This window comes from Mizuhopecten yessoensis, unplaced genomic scaffold (assembly GCF_002113885.1).
Source record: "Mizuhopecten yessoensis strain PY_sf001 unplaced genomic scaffold, ASM211388v2 scaffold10971, whole genome shotgun sequence".
In the NCBI taxonomy this organism is placed as follows: Eukaryota; Metazoa; Mollusca; class Bivalvia; order Pectinida; family Pectinidae; genus Mizuhopecten; species Mizuhopecten yessoensis.
In genome coordinates this window covers 685,778-710,546 of record NW_018408813.1, presented here as the reverse complement: position 1 = coordinate 710,546, position 24,769 = coordinate 685,778, and the positions used below count along the sequence as shown (strand labels likewise).

At 36.2% G+C, this 24,769-nt stretch overlaps 1 protein-coding gene across 1 annotated transcript; it reads left to right on the top strand.

The window, feature by feature from the left end:
• The first annotated feature begins 1,668 nt into the window (after window positions 1–1,668).
• Window positions 1,669–23,174, top strand: LOC110464199. Its single transcript, XM_021519287.1, has 3 exons — window positions 1,669–1,892; window positions 21,010–21,150; window positions 22,593–23,174. The coding sequence occupies exons 1-3, from the start codon at window positions 1,736–1,738 to the stop codon at window positions 22,796–22,798; spliced, it is 504 nt and encodes a 167-aa protein (XP_021374962.1). The 5' UTR covers window positions 1,669–1,735; the 3' UTR covers window positions 22,799–23,174.
• Window positions 23,175–24,769: the final 1,595 nt, after the last annotated feature.

The window sequence follows — 24,769 nt, the reverse complement described above, 5'->3', positions numbered from 1 at the left end:
TTTTTGTGTATTAAAAATTATAAAGTAACTTTGCGTGTATCTCTAAAAGCTTTGAATTTCTTGAGAGAAAACATATGTTTGAAGATGGTGTCTTGTATTGATTAATGAAGTTAAAATCAAACTGACAGCTGCTATGCAAAAAAAAAAAGAGTGTTTGAGCACAAGTATTTACCCGAGTGACACACATCCTACTAAGTACTCACGCACTGTTTGATTTCAGACATTCTTAATTGAATTTGCAGTTACAAAGGGTGTTATTTATGGTGTTTGATTTAAGTTGTTCTTCGTTACATAAGAAATATGTATAAACCTAATTTACAATGTTGCATTCCATTATCGCTTCAAGCCGTTCATTAGCAAGAGAATGCTGGACGCCAGTTAACAACAACTGTCTCTATGATTTGGTATTCATATGGCATCTCATCAAATAAAGTGTTGTTTTCGTCAGTTACTCATACATACTGTAAACGACTCATACTTCACAAAACATCTTTTCGAGATAAGTTAAGTGCATTGAGGTGACTATTGACAAAATATATCGCTCACAACCACCTTGCATTTTTGTGGACTGTCTTATCTGTCTCTTAAAGGTGAGAAGAAACAAAGGGGAAGGTGCTGTCGGCATCGCCATTTAGCCTCGTTCCCTTTTTTCGCTTTATTGATTCCTTCTTTGTCTATGGTTTTCAAACGGAATAAAGTTTCATGGTACTATTTCCAATTCGTGATATATCCGAGTAGTGGCACTTTAAAAAGCCTTTTGGACGACATCATCGGTAGACACTTTTGTTGTAAGATTTTTATGTTTGGAAGTTATCAAATATAAAACAAACTTAATAAATTCTCGTCAATTATTTAATATTCCATCTGACACAGTAGCATGTCCTTTCGATATATAATCCTCATCAATAAGTTTGTTTGAAGGAAAAACCCCACAAAATAAGCCAACTTTCTATTTTCTCTTTCCGAACAACGGATCCATTTCGGGCTTTTGATAATAAGATACATATTAGTACAATATAGATATACTTTTTCGGTAAATCAGTGTTTATCTCTGCAAAAGGTCACTCATTAATTAGCGTCTTTTTAACTTGTGTTATAATATGTGTATCTTCTTAAAAGTTCGTCATGCCGAAACAAAATTCACGACACAAACGCAACAAAAGGATGAAGTTTGCTAAAAAAAAAAAAAATGAAAATATTTCTGGCAATATTTCTGTTAAATTTTTCTTAATTTTTTCAAAGTAATCATTAAATACACCCTTTACTATTCTAGATTTAACGAGTTGTGCCTCTGATACTTTCTTGGTGATGAATTTGTTTTTTTGGTTTGGTTGAACCTCTCCTTAGCTCCTTCTGTTTGTGTATATCTCACTCGAGCTCGGAAAAAGCCCCATGTATTGAAAGTGATGTGCGTTTTTTCTGTTTTACTTTACCACTTATCTTTATATGCCCCTTTACATGGCTGTCAAATAACTGGATTAATATAACATCGATTTCTTTCGGGAATCAAATAGTGTTTTGCCGACTCCATCACTGCTATTGCTATTTGCTATCCTCCGATCTGTGTCGTGTCTATAACATTCTGTAAGCAACCCTACTAGTTGAATGACTGATGACGCCAAACCACACGTGCCGATTGATGTTCTGTGTCGATGTCTGTCACACAAGTCCATAACATTATTTTTCATCGAATGACGTTGGTATTCTCTACAAGCGTTCAACTGATGGTTAGTGTATGATTTGGTCGCCTAAGCGACAGTGTCATTGGTGCTATTTGTACGGAGGAGAGATATGTCGTGTGGCCCTATCAATGATGACTCGGTGTTTGATAAATATCAGGAGGTTTTCAGTAGTTTGGACTATAGTGGGATTGTATTTGCAACTATATGAAGGTAAGAACGATTATCATGGCTGGATTTTATACATTCTGCTGAACTTCGATAACACATCACATGCGAAATCCTAAGTTTGTTGCAGTATTTAAATTGGAACAAAATGAAATAAATAATCTTAAATTTCGCTGAGGTAGATACATTTATCATTGTTGGATAATACTAATAAAGGAACTTTTCAAGGATCGATGAGTAATATTTGACATTTAAAAACCATATTTTGGCAAATCTTTAACATTTTGGTATATACGGTGAAAACAATATAAGCAACACATTTATTTCAAAAGCCATGCTTGAAATGCATAATGTGTTTTGATGATGGCGCACAATGCTAAAATATTAATTTGCTTTTTTGGGGGATGGGTTTACTGCCGTTATGGTCAGTGAAACGTTTAAAAATTTTGGTTTTATTTCTATACGCGATAACTTCAGTAAAAGTACATTATAACTGGTATATTTGGATGGGAAATGAAACACATCAATAAATAACCTATCACAAATTAAGTATATACTATGAATAAATCAATACGTCATAACAAAATGTTTCAGCAAGATGGAACTTTTAAGTGACCCATCAGAGTGGTGGGAGTTTTAAGTGACCAATCGGAGTGGTTGGAGTTTTAAGGGACCCTTCAGTGGCCATCCATCAGACTAAATAGTAGATTTGGTTACCGTATAAATACTACCGATCTACGGCCAGTTTCTGGCGACTGCCCAACTTGGGCCTCGAACCCGCGACCCAGTGGTGGAGGGCAAGTGGTAGCAGAATGCCAGACGCCTTAACAACTTGGCAACCGCGGCCACCTTAGTAGAAGAGAGCAATGCTACAGATATATGACCTGATGAAGAGGTTAATTTCAAACCAAACCAAATCAAAACAGTGACAAAATCCACTGTCCAATAAAATCACAATGTAGACCAATGTATCCCCGACGTCATCCTATACTAGTACGCCGTCTTAGATAAACCACTACTTCTTAAACAAACCACATAGAGCAACTTATTGTTAAGTCTTATTAGTTACAACTTATTGTTAAGTCTTATTAGTTACAATTAAGTACGCAGGAAACAGTGACTAGACACCATAATTTAGATAAGATCGAAAATAATGTTTATGGAGTTTGTTTCAAGTATCGCTAAATATTAGGACAGACTTATTATACCCCCTTTGTTTTACATAGTACCTTGTTATCACAAGCAAATCATTTGTATCCTGATGGTTCAGAAGATAATTGAGGTTCATGTACAAAGGATCATGGAATAGCGTCTGACAACACAACGGATTGCAGTCTTGACTCCAAAACCCCCTCTATTGGATGAAGAATACGAAGTTATTTGTCTGGCTTTGGATCATCACGGATATTGCTGACAAGGCAATTAACAACTGCAATATAAAAATGCAGTTATTATTTAGATCAAACGTATTTTGATTTCAGTGTAAGCGTTAGAGTCTTAGGAAACAACAAATTCGACCGTCACCTGATGATAACTTGCTTAGCAAGCACGTTTGGGAAGTACAACAAGGGCTTTCTCTGATCTAATTTCAATAAATGTGGATTTCCTCCTGCTCCACAGGACTAAATTTTGTATCTGATACAAGCTGCACATTAACAGCAATACGTTGAAATGCTTATTCAAATTTTGGTTGTAAACTTTGTAGATGGAACATTTTGTTAATATAATCAGGTGGCATATTAATTGCAATGTTTATATAAAAATAATAGAATGCATTCGAAAAGTTGTACTGCAAAATAGTAACTTAGTTACGTTACAACGTTAAGGTAAAGAAAAAACAAACATTGGTTTTATAGTGTTTCATTTTTTAAATTCATAAACATCAACGCTATACATATCCAAAGCATTTGAAACGAAGAAGCCAGCCTTTTGCACCTGATAATGAACCAGTCACAGTAAAACTCTGTATGGTAGCATGTTTGATTGTTTCTATAATTTGACCAGCTGCAGAATGTTAATGATATGAGATGAATCTTTTAAAAAGTGAGTATAGGTATGGTTTTGAATTCTCATCCATCCCGACATTCAGTCATACAATGATTTGCTTATCAAACTAATTGGTTCACATATGTTTTTACTTTGTCAATTCCGAACAAAATATACAAATCAATCGCTCGATATATCAATAATATAATAAGGTGGTTGGGATTTTTATGTATTTATTTTGCTGCTGGAGGTTTGAGTGTTTTGGGACAATACTGATAAACTCTTCAAAATTTGTAACGTTTCTTGAACGTAAGTATATAAAAAGAATACAGTGCCAAGTAATCAAAACAATGCCTTGTCTTGTGTCATATGGATTTTTGGATATGATTCCAATAGACGTTAGAGATTATATCATCATTAAGGACATGGATAATAAGAAAATGTATTTGTTATCAATCATGAGAATTCACCCGAAGTAGGTTCGAGGGAAAATAGGCCTGCTGTATCCTAACCCTCTACATGTTAATAAGAGGCGACTTATGTGTGAATTCCTGCAGAATCGGAGATTTTATTCTTCAGCCTAGGGAACGTTGGACATGCCAAAACTGATCTGCTGCCCCTATTACAGCACTTGTGATATGCATCTATTCCTTTCTTTTCTTGCTTCTCTACTTTTTTTCGCCTATATTTCTCTACAAGGACCTGTCATAATATGACCTTATATTTTGGGTGGACATTGAACCACATGGAAACAAAATATAAAAATAAGGAGTATTGTATTCCAAACTGATTACATTATACGGAAGCCCACTTTGACAGCCAGACAAAATTGAAGGATCATGTGTAACCTCAAATTGATATTATACACAGACAACACTGACCTCCAAAACTGACCTGTTACACGATGGATTTAGCCAATATTAATTATAATGGGAACACGTTGTACAGCAACAGTAAATATACTTATCAGAGATCAGAAAGTGTCCATTTATAGATTGTTTTTATTTACTGAACACGTCATTATTTGTTTGTATTTGGTTAACGTCCTCGCAACAGACAGGGTCATATGAAAACGAATGCCTACAGAGACACCGCCGCAAGAAAAAATTAAAGACAAGATCCACAGTGTTGTAATGGGGCAGCAGATCGTCTTTTTAAACCGATATGCAGAAAGTCCACATAAGTCGCCTCTTACGATAACGTACAGTATAACACAACAGACCTATCCTGTCCCTGAAAATGACGTTAGTGCCATGGACATTCTCCAAAATGCTATAAATAGAAATCGGAAACACTCTTCGAAATATTACCATTAGAACTAAGAGAATTGTCCAAAAATACTATACAAAGATTATTATCAGTCTGATTTGAGAGTACTAAAAGGGATGTAAACATAGGCTAGCTTATAGTTCTAATAGTTGATACAGAAATGTAATATACATGTACAGTGATATCTGGATACATTGTCATACGTTTTATTTTCATCCTTGCTTACAGCCAATCCATTGCACGGTCCAATTTTCCTTTCTTTCTTTACATTTCATTTATACATCTCCCTCTATATGTCGCCAAACCCCTATATAACGTCAATATTTCAATGGAAAAGAGTTTACTTTCAAATTTTGCCCCAGAAAAATAATCGTGTTCCTTAGACGCTGTACTGTGAAAACCATAGCGATCCTTAAGGTTGGGTTATTAGGTTTCCTAATGGGGAAATCATTATGACTATTATTTCCTGTCATTATAAAGGTTTTGTCCAGTCTAGTAAACATCCGTGAACTGCGCGAGGAAAGTTGTTATTCGCGATGTAATACGGATGTAATCTTTTGTCACGCACAAGTATGATCTCATCAATATATGTCAGGACTTGTTAACACCGTTTAATATGTATACCCATAAAAGCTAAAAACTAATAAATGGATGTAAAATGAGTGGCATTTTACCGTATGTTCGTGCTGAGTGGCTATCGGATAAGCTTATAGCAAATGTCGTTTTTAGACATCACAATCTCCAGTTCGTAGAGAGTACGTGTAATGAGCAATGACACTGATCCCTATCTTCTTTATGTAAACCCGTGTGAGGTAAAACAGTCATTTATGTAGCACGTAAAGGCCTGAATCAGTTATACAGGTTGGATTAAAAATATGGATCCCAGTTTCCATCATTCCCCCAGGTAATTACACAACTTCTTTTTTTAGAAATTACATGATAAACAAATAAGAAGTCGTGATGTTGATTTTTTATGAAAGGCTGATCAACTATCGCCCAATCAGTTAAAATGTTTCAAGTAACATGTTTCGAAGCAATTTTAAATATGTAATTAACTACCAAACTTACATAACGATATAAAAAGATAAAAATAGTGTTTACGTGGATGGATTATAGAAAAAAATATTAAAAATATGAATGTAAATTTCCTGTAAATTAAATCAGTCCTATTTTTTTCTAATAATTCAATTGTTTTTCAACTTTTTACAAATTAAATGAATTATAAGACAATTCTGTTATTTGATTCCTGCGTGACTCGTTTCTAAGGCAATCGCCTTCCTTAGCAAACCCTTCTTTCAATCGACAGTACATTTGTAAAGTAGAAGCCCGATTTGAAAGAACTTTCTGGCAATATGAGTTGCAGAGACATTTGTTGTACCCAGGAAATCACGGAAAAGTTCACATCTCCTGTCGTTCTTGTGATAGGGCAGTGTCTAGGGGAGTGTTTACATCAGACAGTTACACTAAGCAATTCGATAGTTTATACTGGGCAACATTGAAATGATATAGAACTGAAATTAAATGGTTGGCCTGCTCTCTTCCGTCAACAGATGTTTTGCACAGTGGAGATACATTACTGCTGATGCGATAATTGTCCTGTTAAACATTCTGGGCGAGAAATGACCGCATTCCCCTCCCACGATACAAAACAGCGCTAACTCGCATGTCAAATCGATGCATTTCATTTTAGATGATCGTAACAGAAGCTTTGAACAAAAATCGATAAATAGAAGTAACGTTTGTTTCGTATTTTATGTGTGAATCGAAAGCACAAATTGCGTTACGTTATAGATTCATCCTTTCAATTACAACCGGAACATGCGAGTTTATATGACGGGAAATGAATATAAATTGATAAATTATTTATAGATTAGCAGAAAGTGTGACTTCTCTTCTCATTCTTGGCTTTTCCGGCATGTTTGAAGAAATCTTGGAATAAGGAAAATGTACTTTTACACTGACGTTAACTAGTTAGGTTTGGTTTGGTTAAATTTCGTTTAACGTCCTATTAGCAGCTAAGGTCATTTAAAGTTTGGTTTGGTTTGGTTTAGTATTGTTTAACGTCCTATCAACAGCTATGGTCATTTCAGGACGGCCTCCCCTGTGTGCAAGATGTATGTGTGTAGTGTATGCGTGAGTGTTTTGGGAGGCTGCGATATGTTTGTGTTTGTCTCCTTGTGATAGCGAGGAACTGATGCCGACTTTATAGTCTCACTGAAACATACTGCCGAAGACAACCAGCAGGACACCCCACCGGTCACATTATACTGACAACGGGCGAACCAGTCGACCCACTCTTAAATTAATGAGCGTTAAGCAGGAGTAGAAACTACCATTTTTATAGACTCTGGTATGTCTCGGCCAGGGGTCAGAACCAAAAACCTTCCTCACAGGGGCGAACGCTGAACTAAAGGCCAAAAGTGAGGCATGGTCAAGGGAGACATTAGGAAGAAGAAAGTTGCTAGAAAGAAGAGAAAAGATAAGACCCCAAATTTAGTCGCCTCTTACGATCAAGCAATGGGGGCAGTAGGTACAATTCTAACGCCCTACCTGCAGCGAGACGTGTCTCCATGTATGTAGTGTATGCATGCTTGCGTGTGTGTGTGTGTGTGTGTGTGTGTGTGTGTGTGTGTGCAGGAGACAGGGTATGTTGGTTTCTATCACTTTGTTAGAATGTGATTTGTGTATAATTATATATCTATAATTGTAAATTTATCGTTGCAGTAGTTTGTACACTCCCAATGACACCATTGTTTACTGTGGCATACTATTCCGTCAGGGTTTACTGTTTGGATTTTGGATATTAATGGCCCCTCAGAACAATACGTTTATACAGGGCCACACGGTAAACAAACGGTTAAATGGTAGATGTGGTGAGACATAAAAGAATTAACCAGCAGGACACCCCACCCGGTTACATTGTACTGACAACGGGCGAACAAGTCGTCCCACTCCTAAATTGCTGAGCGTTAAGCAGGGGTAGAAACTACCATTTTTATAGACTCTGGTATGTCTCGGCCAGGGGTCAGAACCCGAAGCCTTCCTCGCAGGGGCGAACGCTGAACTAAAGGCCAAAAGTGAGGTATTGTCAAAGGAGACATTAGGAAGAAGAAAGTTGTTAAGAAAGAAGAGAAAAGATAAATCCCAAACTAAGTCGCCTCTTACGATCATGCAATGGGGGCAGCAGGTACAATTCTAACGCCCTACCTGCAGGGAGACGTAGCTCCATGTATGTAATGTATGCGTGCTTGCGTGTGTGTGTGCAGGAGACAGGGTATGTTGGTTTCTATCACTTTGTTAGAATGTGATTTATGTATAATTATATATCTATAATTATAAATATATCGTTGCAGAAGTTTGTACACTCCCAATGACACCATTGTTTACTTAGGCGCACTATTCCGTCACGGTTAACTGTCTGGATTTTGGATATTAATGGCCCATCAGAACAATACGTTTATGCAGGGCCACACGGTAAACAAACGGTTAAATGGTAGATGTGGTGAGACATATAAGTAATTCCAATGTTGTTATTGTTTATAGAAAGATTCTAGTAGCACAACCAGTGAGGTGTTTAAATATGACGTTTCGATGACTAGTCAGTGTGAACAGTGAAGCGTATGTTATAAGCATGGTAGGAAGGCAAATGATTTAGACCTCAACTACTGCAATTGGTAAAGCTTATATAGTTTGATATCATCAGGTATGTGCCTATGTGTACGATCTAATGAATGTGGTATTTATTTATTTTACCTTAAAGGTAAATGCAAAATGTATACATTATAAATCGATATGCACTTTAGTGTAATAGAAAATTATTTGAACTTTTATTTTTATGGAATTGATCATTTTTCTTTGCAGAAAAAATCGCGCACGTGTGGCACAGACCCTTACACCACAATCCGTCGATGTGTATTAGTACCCTGGGTAACAACTGTCCATAAAAAACAGTTTTCACCAATTTTCTTTCTTCCTATTAGAATAGTCATACATCTTACTTATCTTGTTCATCAGCGAAAAGGAAATTGTCTAATCATTGGACGAGGTATAACATCAGTTTTTCCAACAGAAATAAACATTCGACTTGCAAAATATTTACAGGGGCCTGAAGGCGATGCCAAATCGTCGTCTCGCTACAAATGTGTATTAATGTACGCGAAATTTACTTAAGCACTGTAATTTTGTTATGACCCGTGTGTGGTACGACATCCGGGTCAACGTCAATGACGTTCATACTTTATCATTGATCAACATCGTCATGCTTACTTAATCAGTTTTCAGTCCGCCGAGGAGACAACTACTCTGATTGCTTAAATACTTGTTCGATACACGTCTAGTCATTAGCTTAGAAGTTTCACAGACAGGCATTTTGCATTTTGTCAAACTAAAAAAGGGAAAGAAAATCTAAGGAACTCTATTAGTAAGTCACCCTTATCTGATTTTATATGTTTTGTCTTCAGGCTGTAAATATGAATAACCATGAACAGAAAATCACGTGTGAGGGACCATAAGCCTTAGAAACTAACTGTTTGTCTTATTAAGGGGACGATAACCCTCAGTAATTTATTTAAGGATGATAACTCTTAATAACAGTGGGTTTTTTAGGGGACGATAACATTCACTAATAATTTGTCATATAAATGGCGCAATATCTCACAATAATATTTTGTTTTATTAATTGGACGATAACCTTTACTAACAGTGTTTTATTAAGGGGGCGATAACCCCAGTAACAGTGTTTAATTAAGGGGAAGATAACTCTCACTTAATCTTTTATTATGGGGACGAGATCACTCTCACTTACTCTTTTACTAAGGGGACGAGATCACCCCCACTAACTGTTTTATAAAGGGGACGATTACCCCAGTAACAGTGTTTTATTAAGGAGACGATGGCTCTTTCTAACTTTTTCATTAAGAGGACGAGATACATCTCACTAACTGTTTCATTAAGGGGACAATAACTCTCACTTACTGTTTTATTAAGCGGACAATTACTCTAACTTACAGTGTTTATTAAGGGAACAATAACCCGTTCTTTCTGTTTATTTTATTAACTAATAGGAACAAATCATAGCATAGGTTTTTATAGATACTTCGAACGAAGGATAATGAAATCCAAACAGGTAAAATAAGCAATTGATAAACCTATAACCTATCATCTGGAATAAAATACATCGGTAAACAAAGCCAACGACGTTTATGACAACAACAGCTGACGAAGGAAAGGATGAAGCACTGACCAAAATAATTCTATCACTGGATATCTCGCGAGATTTATTTGTCTGGGATGGATTATATCGTTGCTGTTTTTACTATAGCTTACGGCTAAAGTGTCTTAACTCTTGCGTGCTTACTGGTCATATGATGGTATTGCAATGCATGCCTTTTGAACAAAACAACGCTTAAACTATGAAAGTGTTCATCTAGAAGCGTTTGATGTCGGCCATTGCCCTTATCATTTACTGATTGAGTGAACCTTAACATATCAAATAATAAGCGACAATAACGATTTCGAGAGCTCGTTTGTTGCTGTGAGTTATTTATTCTCCGCCAAGTCCAGTACGCACTGCGTATGGCCTCTAGGATAACTGGAATAAGATAGTGTTTAATGTTTTCTTCTTGACGGGCAATACACGAGAATTGAGATCGATATACATAGCTTTACATACTGTTAAATTAGTGTCGGCTGTCCCTACTTCTCCTGGAGTCTCAATATTGGCCTTGTTTCAATCGTATCTGATGGTTAGCCTTGCATTCCTTCTTCCTTTTATTGCCAATAGGTCTCTCTCAAGTAATGAAAGGTCCATCATCGACAAGCAATTCTTTTTATTGGAATGGGTTATTCTGAAAGTAACATGTAAACATGGTGGATAAATTGTTGATGAAAAAGTAATAAATTATTTTCGACATTACCTCACGTTTGGCTTCAGTTTTGAGAGTTTGCCCGAGTGGTGAAGGCATTGAGTTCTGTCCCGAGGCCGGGACATACCAAAGTCCGTAAAAATGGTAGTTGCCATTTCATGCTTTATGTTCAGCATTTAGAGTTACCGCAGGAACCGGGACCCTGCAGGTAGGGCGTAAGAATTGTACCTGCTGCCCCCAATTGCATGATCGTAAGAGGCGACTAAATTTGGGACCTTATCTCTTCTCTCCTTTCTAAATAACTTTCCTCTTCCTAATGTCTCCCTTGACAATGCCTCACTTTTGGCCATTTGTTGAGCGTTCGCCCCTGTGAGGAAGGCTTTGGGTTCTGTCCCCTGGCCGAGACATACCAAAGTCTTTAAAAATGGTAGTTTCTACTCCTGCTTAACGCTCAGCAAATTAGGAGTGGGACGACTGGTTCGCCCGTTGTCAGTATAATGTGACCGGGTGGGGCGTCCTGCTGGGTGTCTTCGGCAGTATGTTTCAGTGAGGTAGCACTATAAAGTCGGCATCAGTTCCGCGCTATCACAAGGAGACAAACACGAACATATCGCAGCCTCCCAAAATACACACACATACACTACACGCATGCATCTTGCACACAGGGGGGCCGTCCTTAAATGACCTTAGCTGTTAATAGGACGTTAAACAAAATCAAACAAACAAACAAACAATCGCAGGAACCGTCAGTATAATGTGCCCGGTTGGAATACTGTGCTGGGCCACTTCGGCATGGTATTTCAGTATGGTAACACTCTAAAGTTGGCATATCTGCACTATTACAAGAAGGCAAGTACATCAACATACCCTGCTTCCATCACACAAACGCACAAGTACGCATACATTACACATGGAGACATGTCCTTACATTACCTTAGCTGTTGATGGGACTTTAACGGTAGTCATTTTTATTTTGCAAATTTTTAAAACAAATATAATTCAAACGACCGAAATGGTAGGACTGCAATTAATATAAGTCGAAAACGAAAAGTTTCGCTCTAGTAAGTTCATATCTATGTGTATTATTTACCGCTAGTTGTGTCTCAAAAGCAACGCAAACTATTTAGTATTTTTAATGCAAACAATATCATACTTCTCCTTATATTTTCCATAAAAGGGAACAATTTGAAACTTAGTCTCCCCATTATTTCTTGTTTCGTTGCAAAAAAAGTATATATTTTTTTTGCTGAAACGAGGCATGTGCTGAAATTTAGGATATATGTGTCCTTTGAAATGTGTTACAGGAAGATTTCTTCAATATCTAAGTACATGTCCCAACTTGTCAGGTATTGATTGGTACGATAACACAATTCTCCGGATTGATACTAGTTGAATTTATTTTTTATATGTTTTGTTTTGTTTGCTTATATTGCTCTTTATATTATACACCACGCTTAGTTCTCAAAACAATCAAAAGACTGTTACGTCAGCTAAAGGCTACCCAATCAGCTTCATTAGATTACATCACAAGAAAATGTGTTTTGACTACCACGAAGATAATAACATTACTTCGTAAATGTCATTTTCACTAACGGTCATTTCTTTTATGAGTGGTTCTGATGTATGAATGAAAATCTATAAAATATATCGGGAATGTTTGCATAACTGCTCTCCGTTGATAAATACATTGCATCTCTAAGATTTTCTATCGGGAAAGCTTCAATCTACACTATAGATTTTACATTCGATAATATAAACTGATATCCAAGCAAAGGAGCTCAGTGTCGGACACGATTAGAGACCTTTCGGAATGTCCTCGGTAGTATTGCAAGAGTTCCAATGTTGTTCTTGTGTGGTGGCGCTACGATTTTTTTATGTCTCCGTCGATGACCTAAATTTAAAAGATGTGAATAATCACATATAACTTGTATTCGTGTACAGTGGCCTGCTGTCCTTCCTGATAAAATACGTGGAATTTACGTAAATGTAAATACGACTCTTATTGATTTTCCAGTCACACTATGAATAATATTACATGATCTTTCGGCACCGAAACCTAGTCTTCATATCAGAAGGCACCACACATAGAAATATCCTTTTTTACCGAGGAAAACCAAATGATATCACCCGGCGCTATAATAAATACTGTGAAAGGATATCTGTTTCGCGTAATATAATTCTGGTGAATATAGACTAAATGTTAGTCGTCATCTGGCACCTCGCACTTCTTTCTGTTTTTAAAAACCGACATTCGTGAGTAGATATTATCATATCGGTTGGCGTTGACACAACAGAATGTTCAAATTGCTTGTTCGTTTACAAAAGTCTGATTCCGTAAATAGAGACAATGTAATGCTTAGTATTTCAACAAATTACATGTGGGTATGAAACGATTGACTTGCTATTATTTCCAAATGATGATTCATTACTGATGACGTAATACTATATTTGTTACAACGGAATTAACCCCCTCGTGCCAAGGTTAAGAAACGCTTGCAATATTTTAAAGCGAAACGCTTTTTATACGAAAATTCTATTTGGTCAGTTTTGTCCTTTTATGTCGAAAATGAGGTACTGTTTTAATCCGTCCGTTCGTCTGTCAAACAAAGCTTTCCAGATCATAACTTCCTTAAATTTATGATTTATTGAGCGGAATTCGTGCGTATTTCATTAACTTGATTACACCTCATTCTTCTAACTGTCCAAATGAATTCCATATATTTTGTATTATTTTTAATTTTTATGTTAAAATTAATTAATGAAAATTCACGGAGGACAATACGTTGGTAGGTTGATAACAATAAGTACAGTGTAAGTAGGCTTAAAAGATAAATTAGTTTTAGTTGAGTATACTTATTAGACTAAATTGATGAATTAGGTTAGCTATTATGTTTAGTGGAGGGTCTGTTACTAGATTAAGTTAAATGTAGCGTCTAGATTTAGTGGAGTATAGTTTAGGTGTAGTACTAGGCTTAGTTTGTCTTCATGAACGAAGTCTCATGTTGGACGTGTTGTGGTATTTCGGCCGTTTCTGTTACATGAAACTTCAATCAATCATGTTTATTTTCTCATTATTGACCAAATATCAATCGGTCGTCAACCGTAGTTTGAGCATGCTTCAAAAGTACTTTATCATTCCTGTTTTTTCCCCCCGATGCTTAAATTGATATTTTTATGCAAGAGAATGACGTAAATTTGAAAGAACTTGCTACAACATCACTCGCTTCCAATTGTGTTTTCATGATTTATCTGAGAAAACAAGAGAATTTGTATGTTATCTGATGTTTATTGTTTATTAAATTATCTGATGGTTCTTGTTTTGTTTCTTATTTGACGTTTATTGTTATTTATATTATCTGATGTTTATTATTTCATATGCTTTGTAATGTTAATTGTTTTGTAATTTATCTAATGGAGATTGTTTTATAAATTATCTCATGCTCTTTGTTGTATCTTATCCGATTGTTTTTGTTTTTGTACATTATCTAATGGTTATTGTTTTATACATAAAAAGCATAATACATTGTTTTATTCATGTTTATTATATGTTGGCTATCGTTTTGTATATTATATGACAGCAATTGTTATAATATCAAACCACATTGATTTCAATTTTCATTTTCATGCCAAATTAATACTAAATGAGTTTCTTGTAATGAAAATCTGGAACAAACAAAAGAATAAATCAAACCATATGGCAGTTGGTTTAACTCATTCACCCCTGAAGACACATTTGAGCTCTTCCAATGAAACGTTTGGTCTAGTTTATCATGAAATTTCAGGGGTGAATAAGTTAATACTAAAAATGTAACGTGTCATGGTTGCTTGTATCACCAAGTTATGACCATGGGTATCAAAGTAACAATAGCAAGGATATCAATAAAGATAAAAAGCACATACAAATCTTCAGGACTTTAGGGGAAACAGCAATTTTGTTTCCTTATTCTTTTACAGACCGGGGATGCAGACAATTCTACTGGGAGTCTACACGAGTCTTCTCTTACAAACAGAAGTAGACACATCAGACTGGTACCAGTAAAATAAACTTGTCAAAAGGTGACGTCTCTTCAACAAGATACATTTGATAGCATGACGTAAAGAGGAATTCACATGCTCAATATTGACAAAATACTTGTTACGCATTTCGTAATTTATGAACATGAAAAACCACCATAACATAATTAGTCTGATAGATGAACGTAACAACGCATTTAAATGCAGCTATAAGATTTCATTATAGATACAGCTATAAGATTTCATTATAGATACAGCTATAAGATTTCATTACAGATACAGCTATACGATTTCATTATAGATACAGCTATAAGATTTCATTATAGATACAGCTTTTTGCCCGCTGCATGTTATACTCCCAACAAAATCGGGTTTTCTTTCCTGTATCCATTACTTGGGAACACAAAAGCGGCCAAAATATTAAGATATATCTGCTGCAGTCATTGCAACATGTGGGATCTTCTTTCCAACCACTTTCTTTTTTAACAGTCGGGCTTGGCAATACAGGTCTCGTTTGCACTTGGTATTTGACCGTTTTCACAAACGATAGGGGAGGGGTTCTGTCCATGACCGAAACAAAGTCCGTACAAGTTGTTTGCACAGGTCTATACTTAACGTTCAGGTTAAAATGAGCGGCTTTAAGGACTGACTAGCCATTTTTAGTATAACGTGTCTTGTAAATCGTAGGGTTTTTAGCAAAATGACACTTTAAAAAAACTTGTAAAGCCTCATAATCTGTGGGCACTGTTTTCATTCGATCGTAGTAGCTGCGAGAAAGAAAAAAGCATAACAAGCCAATTATAGTAAACTCTATTTTTTGGGAGTTTTGTACATACATGTAATAACTTTCTTTAAATCGGAAATTTCTCTAAAGTGAAATGTGTCGTCGTAAATCTATGACGTTTCAAAAATACAATTAAGGATTTTAACGGTACATTTTCATTTGCCATGGCATAAAGAAAATTTGCTTACAGAAATATTTATCAAAAACCGCTAGCGCGCTTCATTGACTGTTGATGGAGGCATGGCAATTGAAATCATACCGATTAATCTATATATTTTTACATCTAGATGGAATAGTCACGAGATAGATTTGACTTATTAATTGGAAACATTAACACATTAATGCTACAGATAGTGGTACCATACTTAGATTGACTGACCCCTATTTCTGTCCGCAGGCGAAAAAACATTGGCTGAAATGGATGTATATATATATAGTACAGATTACCTATGAAACGTTTTGGAGAAACTAGTTATTATCACTTTCCTATGAAATAAGAACAAATTCTTTTTCATCTATGGTTTACTGTCTAATTTGTTTTATCAATGCCATGCATAAATTGCCGGTCTGTCCAAACGTGTTTAATGTATGTCAACTATGTTTAGTCACTTTTAGAAAATGATTTCAAGGCATAGGAAAAGTGCGGTGTGACAAAATCATCAGAGTTCGAAAAACTAAAGCAAAGGTAAAGGCAGCATGCATGATAGCAGAACTGCAATATGATGAAATAGGATACTTACCTTTATTAAAAAGAAGAGAAATTAAAAACATAAATATTTAAAATTGCAACTATGTAGCCTGGTATATCTCCATCAATTAGATTCTCTATATAAATGCACCTCAAGGAACTTAAACAGTTAATACTTGGAACCCTTGAACAAAACGTTAATTGTTTTTATTAACTACCAAACTTTGGTACGATGCGTAAGAGTTTCTTCAAACGATTTTCGGGGACAATTTCAACGCGAAAATTGATTCTATAAAGTACGAAATAGATGTAATAAAGTACGAAATAGATGTAATAATGTACGAAATAGATGTAATGAAGTACGAAATAGATGCTATAATGTTGATGGAATTTTATGAATAAATGGCAGGTGAACCAGGAACCAGTGTTTTTCGTATGAAACTTTGACTGCATGAATAGGATTTGTAAAGGGACGATTTCTTTTCTAATAATATGATAATACATTAGGTTATCACCAATACACATGTTAGTCCCGCGATTCTATTTGCCGATGACACCTCCAATATTTTAATGATAAGTTAGACAATACCAATCTGCATCAGATAACCGACAGCAAAATGGTTTTGTTTTGTTCAGTATTGTTTAACGTCCTAGCAACAGCTATGGTCATTTAAGGACGGCCTCCCATGTGTGCAAGATGCATGCGTGTAGTGTATGCGTGTGTTTTTGGAGACTGCGATATGCTCGTGTTTGTCTCCTTCTGATATCGCGGAACTGATGTCGACTTTTCAGTGCTACCTCACTGAAACATACTGCCGAAGACGCTCAGCAGGACACCTCACCCGGTGACATGATACTGACAACGGGCGAACCAGTCGCCCCACTCCTAAATTGCTGAGGAGCGTTAAGCAGGAGTAGACTCTTGTATGTCTCGACCAGCGGTCAGAACCCAAAGCCTTCCTCACAGGGGCGAACGCTCAACTAAAGGCCAAAAGTGAGACATTGTCAAGGGAGACATTAGAAAGGAGAAAGTTGTTTAGAAAGAAGAAAAAAGATAAATCCCATTTAGTCGCCTCTTACGATCATGCAATGGGGGCAGCAGGACAGCACAATGATTGATCAAATTAACTCCTAAACTCACATTTAACACTTAATCTGATATAATGGGCCAAACATAGTCAGAAAACATTTGTAATTTTGCTCTGAAGCAGAACAAATGTACTACACATACTATGTTTTAAATATTTAAATTTCAGAACTACAATTGTTATGCTACTATTATATCAGTATGACTACTGGGTAAGGAATATGTGTTACGGCGATACGGGTAAACTAGATAAGTCCAACTAAAATGTGTGTGCATCGTACGGTCAATACCTTGCGACCTGGTTCGAGACCTACGTTGGGCAGTCGCTAGGGACTGACCGCAGGTCAGCGGTTTTTCTCCGGGAACTCCGCCTTTCCTCCTCCACCACCACCACCACCACCACCTGACACGTCCTTAAATGGCCAAAGCTGTTAATAGGAAGTAAAACACAAACAACCAACAAACGCGTTGTCATTGAAATGCCATCCTTTGCCAGCAGGACATCTTCCTGTCGTGTGACTACTGTAAGCACCGATAGGAAAATACACTCATGTTATGATATCCGTAATATTATGATCCCAAGCTTTGGCATGATATGGTACCACATACGTTTCTGCTGTAACAATCTCAGAAATTAATACAATTAAAATATATCGAATTATTGTATTAAATCTTCATGCAACATTTAGCATGACTTTGAAATTTAAATAAATGAGCAATCTTACAAAATTCACAACTCCTTCCATTAAACGTGGAGACACGTTTTGCTGAAATAAAATGATTTTTTAAAAAGGAAAATGAGAAATTAATCTTCTGACCAATTCGTTACTAAATATTTACGTTAAGTTGTGTTTGCACTTCCCCAATACAAACGGCATAGCAGATAGAATGGACAATGAAAAAGTCAGTCATGGCACGGAAGTGACAGACACATGCAATATTTTAAATCAGTGGACATTGAAGTTTAGCTAGTGCCGTCTTCGTAAGAAAGGAATACCCACATTGGCATTCACAACGTTGTTTTATGTTGTATTAATGTATAGAGTCGCATCTTACAAAGGCACTCGGTCACAACTCGGCATATTGCGTAGATGAATGGTACCGGAATCAGACAAGGTTAGCCGGATGCTTTCAAAGGGTCCAATTTACATAGGGTTTCTGATTATGCACGGTTCGGTTTAGGAAGCAACATTGTATATTGCAGGTGTGTTGAGGTCGCCATGGTTACTCCACATCCAAACAAACCGGATCTTTCATTACTCCTGCTTCCTTCGTTTTCATTATAGACCGGATATCTCACGCACGACATACTTTGATGCTATGCACTGGAATTGTATGTCGTTTCAGGTCAATGACATGTGTGTTAACTGTGACAATTATATCGCTTGTAGCATGGAGACATTGAAAAATAAGATTTGTAAAGACTAGGAGATCAGTAGGTTTAATGCGCTTGGATGATGCGATGAAACTCCGCTAGAAAGACATTCCAAACACTGGTTTATGCGTTTTACGAATGCTAATCAGAATAAATCCGATAATTTGGAGCGAAGTGGATTGGAATTGACGATTATTATGTTGTTAAGTAGGAGATTACTTCCAAGATACGACAAGGTATCGATGGTTTTGGCGAAATTACCACAATTTTTACGTCATTATATACAATGAAGATGTTAGGTGACGGCTTTTACCGAGAATGCAGTGTTAATTATCCATTATCTCTTCCCTGTATCGCTTACATACAGTCACGTCATTCAACAAGTTTCGATTTGTACAATCAAATGAACGCACAAGTGTTCATTTATCCATGGATCTCCTGAGGATTAGGTACAACTGATGCAATTTAGAAACAGGGGTGACACTATTGCTTGATAAAATACACGAAGTCATTGCTTATGCAATAAAAACACATCCAATGAACTTATGTACGTTGGACATAATATTGGGCCATTTAAACAGTACTTTTAGTTGTCGTTTTTGTCATTGTCCTTTTCATAATTTATGGGAATCATAGTATTTAAGGACCTTCCCCAAATTTTAACAATTACCTTCAAAACCGTGTTTGTACATTGTTTTTCTCTTCCCAATCTCCTGATAACTATCTGGAACATTATACTGCTCTAGTGAAAACAGTAAGGAAGAGTTTCCCCGCGCACCTGACCGTTTAAGGACTCTTTTTAGGTAATAGCTTTACTATTTGAAGTTCAACACTAATTATAACTGTCTAGATTCATAGATACATACCTGACAAAGGCGTCAAATACATTTTTGGCGAGTTAAGTGGCATATAAGAGCGCTACAGTCGTCTACGTTTGACAACCGAAAGTTTACAAGCCAAACCGGTGAGTTGGGACGGGAACCCTCCTGACATTTGACCCCGTATAAATCCGCCATCACATATTAAAATCTACCAGAAACATACATTTTTCCAAAGTTAAATATCAGTAGATTTCATTTAATGTAAAATATGTCAAGAATTACCCATTTAAAGAGGCACTGTATTTCACCAGAACAAATGTTCGGTAAGGTTTACAATCGTATGAAACACCTTGCTGATTGGCTGATTTAGTTGTGTTAGTCCTTAACCTGTAATCAAAGGTACGTTCAACAGTAACTGGTTGCAGGTATCATACATTGGCTTTGATCGTAATTTCTTGCTGGCAAATGAAAATTTAGAGACCACCTATAAAATCCTACTTCGTTTAAATGTGTAATGTGTATCCCCGTCATAACCTGCTGATAAGAAGAAAAGGTCGCAACTCCCCCCCCCCCCCCCCCCCCCCCCCCCCGACTAACGTTGATCGTCTGTTACATGTTGTGTTTGACCCTATGCGTTTAAGCTCCCCTATTCTCTACCCTCAATAGATTGATTGTAGCTTTTTCTCTAAACAGGTTCCATTTTGGTATCGCCCTTGTCTTTTGAAAAGGGGAACTCTTATATCAAGTTTCCTTTGAGGCCACTGACGTTGGACCACCTGCAGAATCGGGGTTTTCCTCAGCGTCTTCTTCTTAGTGACTGCTCTCATTGGTTCACTTAAGATCTATTTACTCTAATGATCCGACATGTTGTGCTTCACATGTCTTTTCTTTGGGTTAGCGGTAGCAGGTAGCTTTTTCAATACAGGTTTTCAGTTACGGTATTTTATTCTTACATGGCAACAAGACATAGATTTTCAGAAGGCAACTGCACTTAAATGTCTTGAATTTTTATTTCCATAATGGTGCCACTGGAATCGCAATATGTTTAATGAGTAAACCACATTACCGTAACCAATCTGATCATCTTCAGACATTCCTTCTAATAATTATCATTTTAATTTTAAAACTTTGTTCTTCAGCGTTTAGTCCTTTGTTAGCATTTTCGCTGTTTGGCTCTGTTAGACATTATGCTGACGGGCTGATAAGAATACAAAATATAAATATTTTGATTGTGAAACAAACGTAATATGTATTTCTTTTTAATTTATTTAAAGTTGATGGTCTAACCTGTGTTCAATGCAGCACTATGGTACAGATGGGGAGACAGGCTTGCCTTTCCGGAAATGTTTCTCCAACGAACTGCACAGCCGTAAACCAGACTTCCTGTATTAAGTACGAAGGAGTCCTTAATGGAAGTAAGTATTTATTTCAAATACCAAAAAGTAAAAAGTTTAAATAATTGTTAAGTTATATAAAGGATGTTTGAATTTATATCAAATTACCGTTATTATATATTTTTGGACCATCTGTGCAAAACAATAATGAAAAACGTGTAAAGCGCGATTAAAAGAGCATATCATTTTGTACTTTAACTTGCTTCTTAGTCTCTTTTTAAATTCAATAGTGAACGAATTTTCCATTGGTATGTATGAATATTTTATTGTTCATTATTGATAGTTATTTTACGAACCGTCAAGACCTCGCGAAGAACGGTTTTATATTAGCCGAGATAACCACTTGTAAACAAGAGTCAAGCTGTCGCCATTTTTGTTTGGTACGCTGGAATGGCGTCATCATGTATCAATGGCGTGCTAGGGGAGGCTCAAAGGACAGATCATTACGCTCCTTACTTCCAGATATTGTCAATCAATCAAAATAATTTAGACATTTACATTAATTTGCTATCGTTAAGCAAATATTCTTATTAATGTGTTAATATTTGATCAATTTAATAATTAATCCTAACCTTAGATATCGTTTTCAAAACATTGATTGTTACGTTATTTTTGAAACAGATAAATACCTTAATAACGTGTATTTCGTCGCTAACATACGTGAAGCAGTGTGGTGGTTATAATGTTTACGCACTGCGTTGTTGAGTCGCGTCAATTCATTTTATATGTCACCTTTCATCTCGGATATTACCGTTTATTTTTTTACGAACATGCGTGACTATGCGCGATGAAATGTTCCTAGCAATTTTAATGAATTTCATATAGTAACTGATCCTATTTAAATAGATTTATTGTGAAAAAATATATGTCTTCGTTAGAAAATTGTTCTCCGTTACAGTATTTGCCAAACCAGTGGAAATGCATCTTTGCGCGCTGAACAGGTCAAATGTCATTCACGGTAGAACGTATAACATAGCTTTGGAAAATAGATAAGAGACAAACAAATCCTTCCATACATTATGATTGGTTAAACTATTTGTCTCACCCTCAACAAAAATCGATTTTTTTCTCTAAAAAGAATTCTTATGAAAAATTAATTAATGGCAGTCAGTTAAATGATTAACCAATCGTGACTCATTGAGGAACCTCTGCATCTTTATATATATATTCGGAGACATGGGGGGAAAAAAGAGAAAAAAATGTTAAACTGACCAATCCAAGGAGAATAATATATTTCTACATCATTTCTTTTAATGTGATTAATATGCAAAACACGCACTGCGAACAAATGAGTTTTCAGTTTGCTTGATTGCCATTCGTCTACGTGCTGTGTTTAATCTCGTTCAACCAGCCAATCTGTGGTTGTGTGATATTACGCCGGACAGAGAGCTTGTTTATATGGTTGTATGGTTGAACGAGCATTCCTAACACAATTATTCCTTTCTGTAAATTATCCTTTTTAGTGAAGTTCGTTTTTCGTGATTGCGACCGTGGGGACTCTGCAAATCTTTGCGATGAGCGGGAAATCGCAGACGAGAAGGTGAGCACCTGCTCGTACAGATGTTTCCATGATGGCTGTAACGGTGCCACAATCTCCATAAACCATCCATTCGTCGGTATAGTATCCTTCACCAGCACTTTCCTGTGGACACTGGTGTATCTGTACTGAGGTGAGGATCGGTCTTAATCTTGTTCAGGGACGCCATGCATGATTGATGTGAAGGATTTCGATAAAAACCATCCCAGCAGACAGCCGTTAAATTACAATCAACTCGATGTCTCAAAGTTTTGGGGAAAATTTAGGTCAAACACTTCATGACACGGACTGGTTATGTTTGTCTAGAAACACGGACCGGTAAACATGATGAGGGAGTCGAATGTTTTATTCCTTATATGAATTTGCTCATTTATTATATTAAATGTATTTTGATGTGTATGTAACAATTATTGTGATTTCATAAAGTACTTCAATTTTATTTTAACTATCAATGTGTTTAACGTAAGAAACAGACCATAGGCAAATGTATTGACACTAAGCCAAACGTGGACAAACTTGGTGCCCACTTTTAAATATGTTTTCCTTTCCGGGTTTTTTTGCCCTTACACTAAGCTTGGTGTTTTAAGAGTTTAAACGCATTGTTTGAATTTATTATAAATATAACATTAATTTAGCTTGATTTGAAGTGCAATTTTCGTTAAATACCATATAATTGTCACCCGAGCGGCAAGATACATCCATCCTATGGTGAAAATAAAAGTGATATAAGTTAGCAATTTGGCGAACTAACCAATCGGGCATTAATATTTATAATGCATCATAACAACGAGAAACCTTGGTAATTTTTGATGTGACATCATAAGCAAATGACCCAACACACGGCCGTGTGAAGCATTATTCAATAGAGTATCGTTCAATTCCGTATCCGGTGATGCGTCAGTAAAACGCTAGTAATAATTTCCGAAAAAAGTACTACGCAAATCTCAAACACATTAGGGTTATCCCCATTTTAATATATCTTCGTTTACAAGCGCATTTTCCGGGCGCAGATGCTTAGCATAGAAAATTATTTTTTTCCGTAGTCTGGAAATTATGAAATACGGAACGTTTGTGATGTGGTCAAAACAAAATTTACGACTAATTCGTCGTTATATTACCGTCCAAAGTTATTTCTATCAACAAATCAAATGTGTTGCATCCGGAATTAGTTAGAATATTTTTTTCCCCAAAATAAATCAGTATGTTCAACACTCTCAAAAAAAACCTCGAATAACGGATTTATTACACAAGTTTTGGCCGCTATATTTTCGTTATTTCACACAAACTCGTGAACATGTGGAATTCAACAAAATATCTTTATTTTTTCACAATGTACTTAGGCTAGTAAATTGGGTTATAACAACATCGTAGCGCAGGAATAATGTAGGACTAGGTTATAATTGTGTAGAGACAAATTAAGACGTCACAAAGAATATTATGACGTCATAGTTAAGACATTTTATTTACTTTTTATTTTTTCATTTATTTTTTTAACAGTATTCACAAAAACTATATCAATATTATGCAGTAAGACATGTGAAAAATGGAATGCCAACCTACTCCGTCTGCCTTATGAAGATCGCTGAAGCTCATTTCATAAAAAAACTAAATTTGATGTGAGAGAGAATGACATAAATATCATAATCGGATTTATTGATGATATATCTGATTCTTTTTCTTGCCTGTCTTCATTTTTGTTGCTGTTAAATCTTTTTATGTAACTAGACCTGTCTAATACAAAAACTTGTGTATTTTGAACGAAAAAGTTCAGTACATGTTGTTCGGTAAATACAGGTTCCACTGTAAATATTGCATACACCTTTGGTTATGGTTTACTGTACGACAGTCGAGCCTCGTTACTTCAGCCCGGGTCGCTACGGTTATCCCACCTTTCAGTCAGTGCGTAAGGTCGCACAAACTAATTTGTAATTTGCGAACCAAGTGTGACGACTAGATTAGCGAGGCTCTACTAACAATTGCTTGAGCTTGAATCGATCGAAGCCCTCCCTACCCCGACCCCATACTCAACACTGACTTGAGCAAGGGCAGTACCAGTGCCAGTTCTGTAGGATGGTGTCGGGTTGTGCCCAGATTTCCCCAGTT

Bases quoted from the DNA above. Each gene is read 5' to 3' on its own strand.
- LOC110464199 (XM_021519287.1), top strand. From the start codon at position 1,736: ATGATTTGGTCGCCTAAGCGACAGTGTCATTGGTGCTATTTGTACGGA. The intron at 1,893-21,009 runs GTAAGAACGATT...ATTTATTTAAAG, and splicing joins GTATTTGCAACTATATGAAG to TTGATGGTCTAACCTGTGTT. The intron at 21,151-22,592 runs GTAAGTATTTAT...TATCCTTTTTAG, and splicing joins CGAAGGAGTCCTTAATGGAA to TGAAGTTCGTTTTTCGTGAT.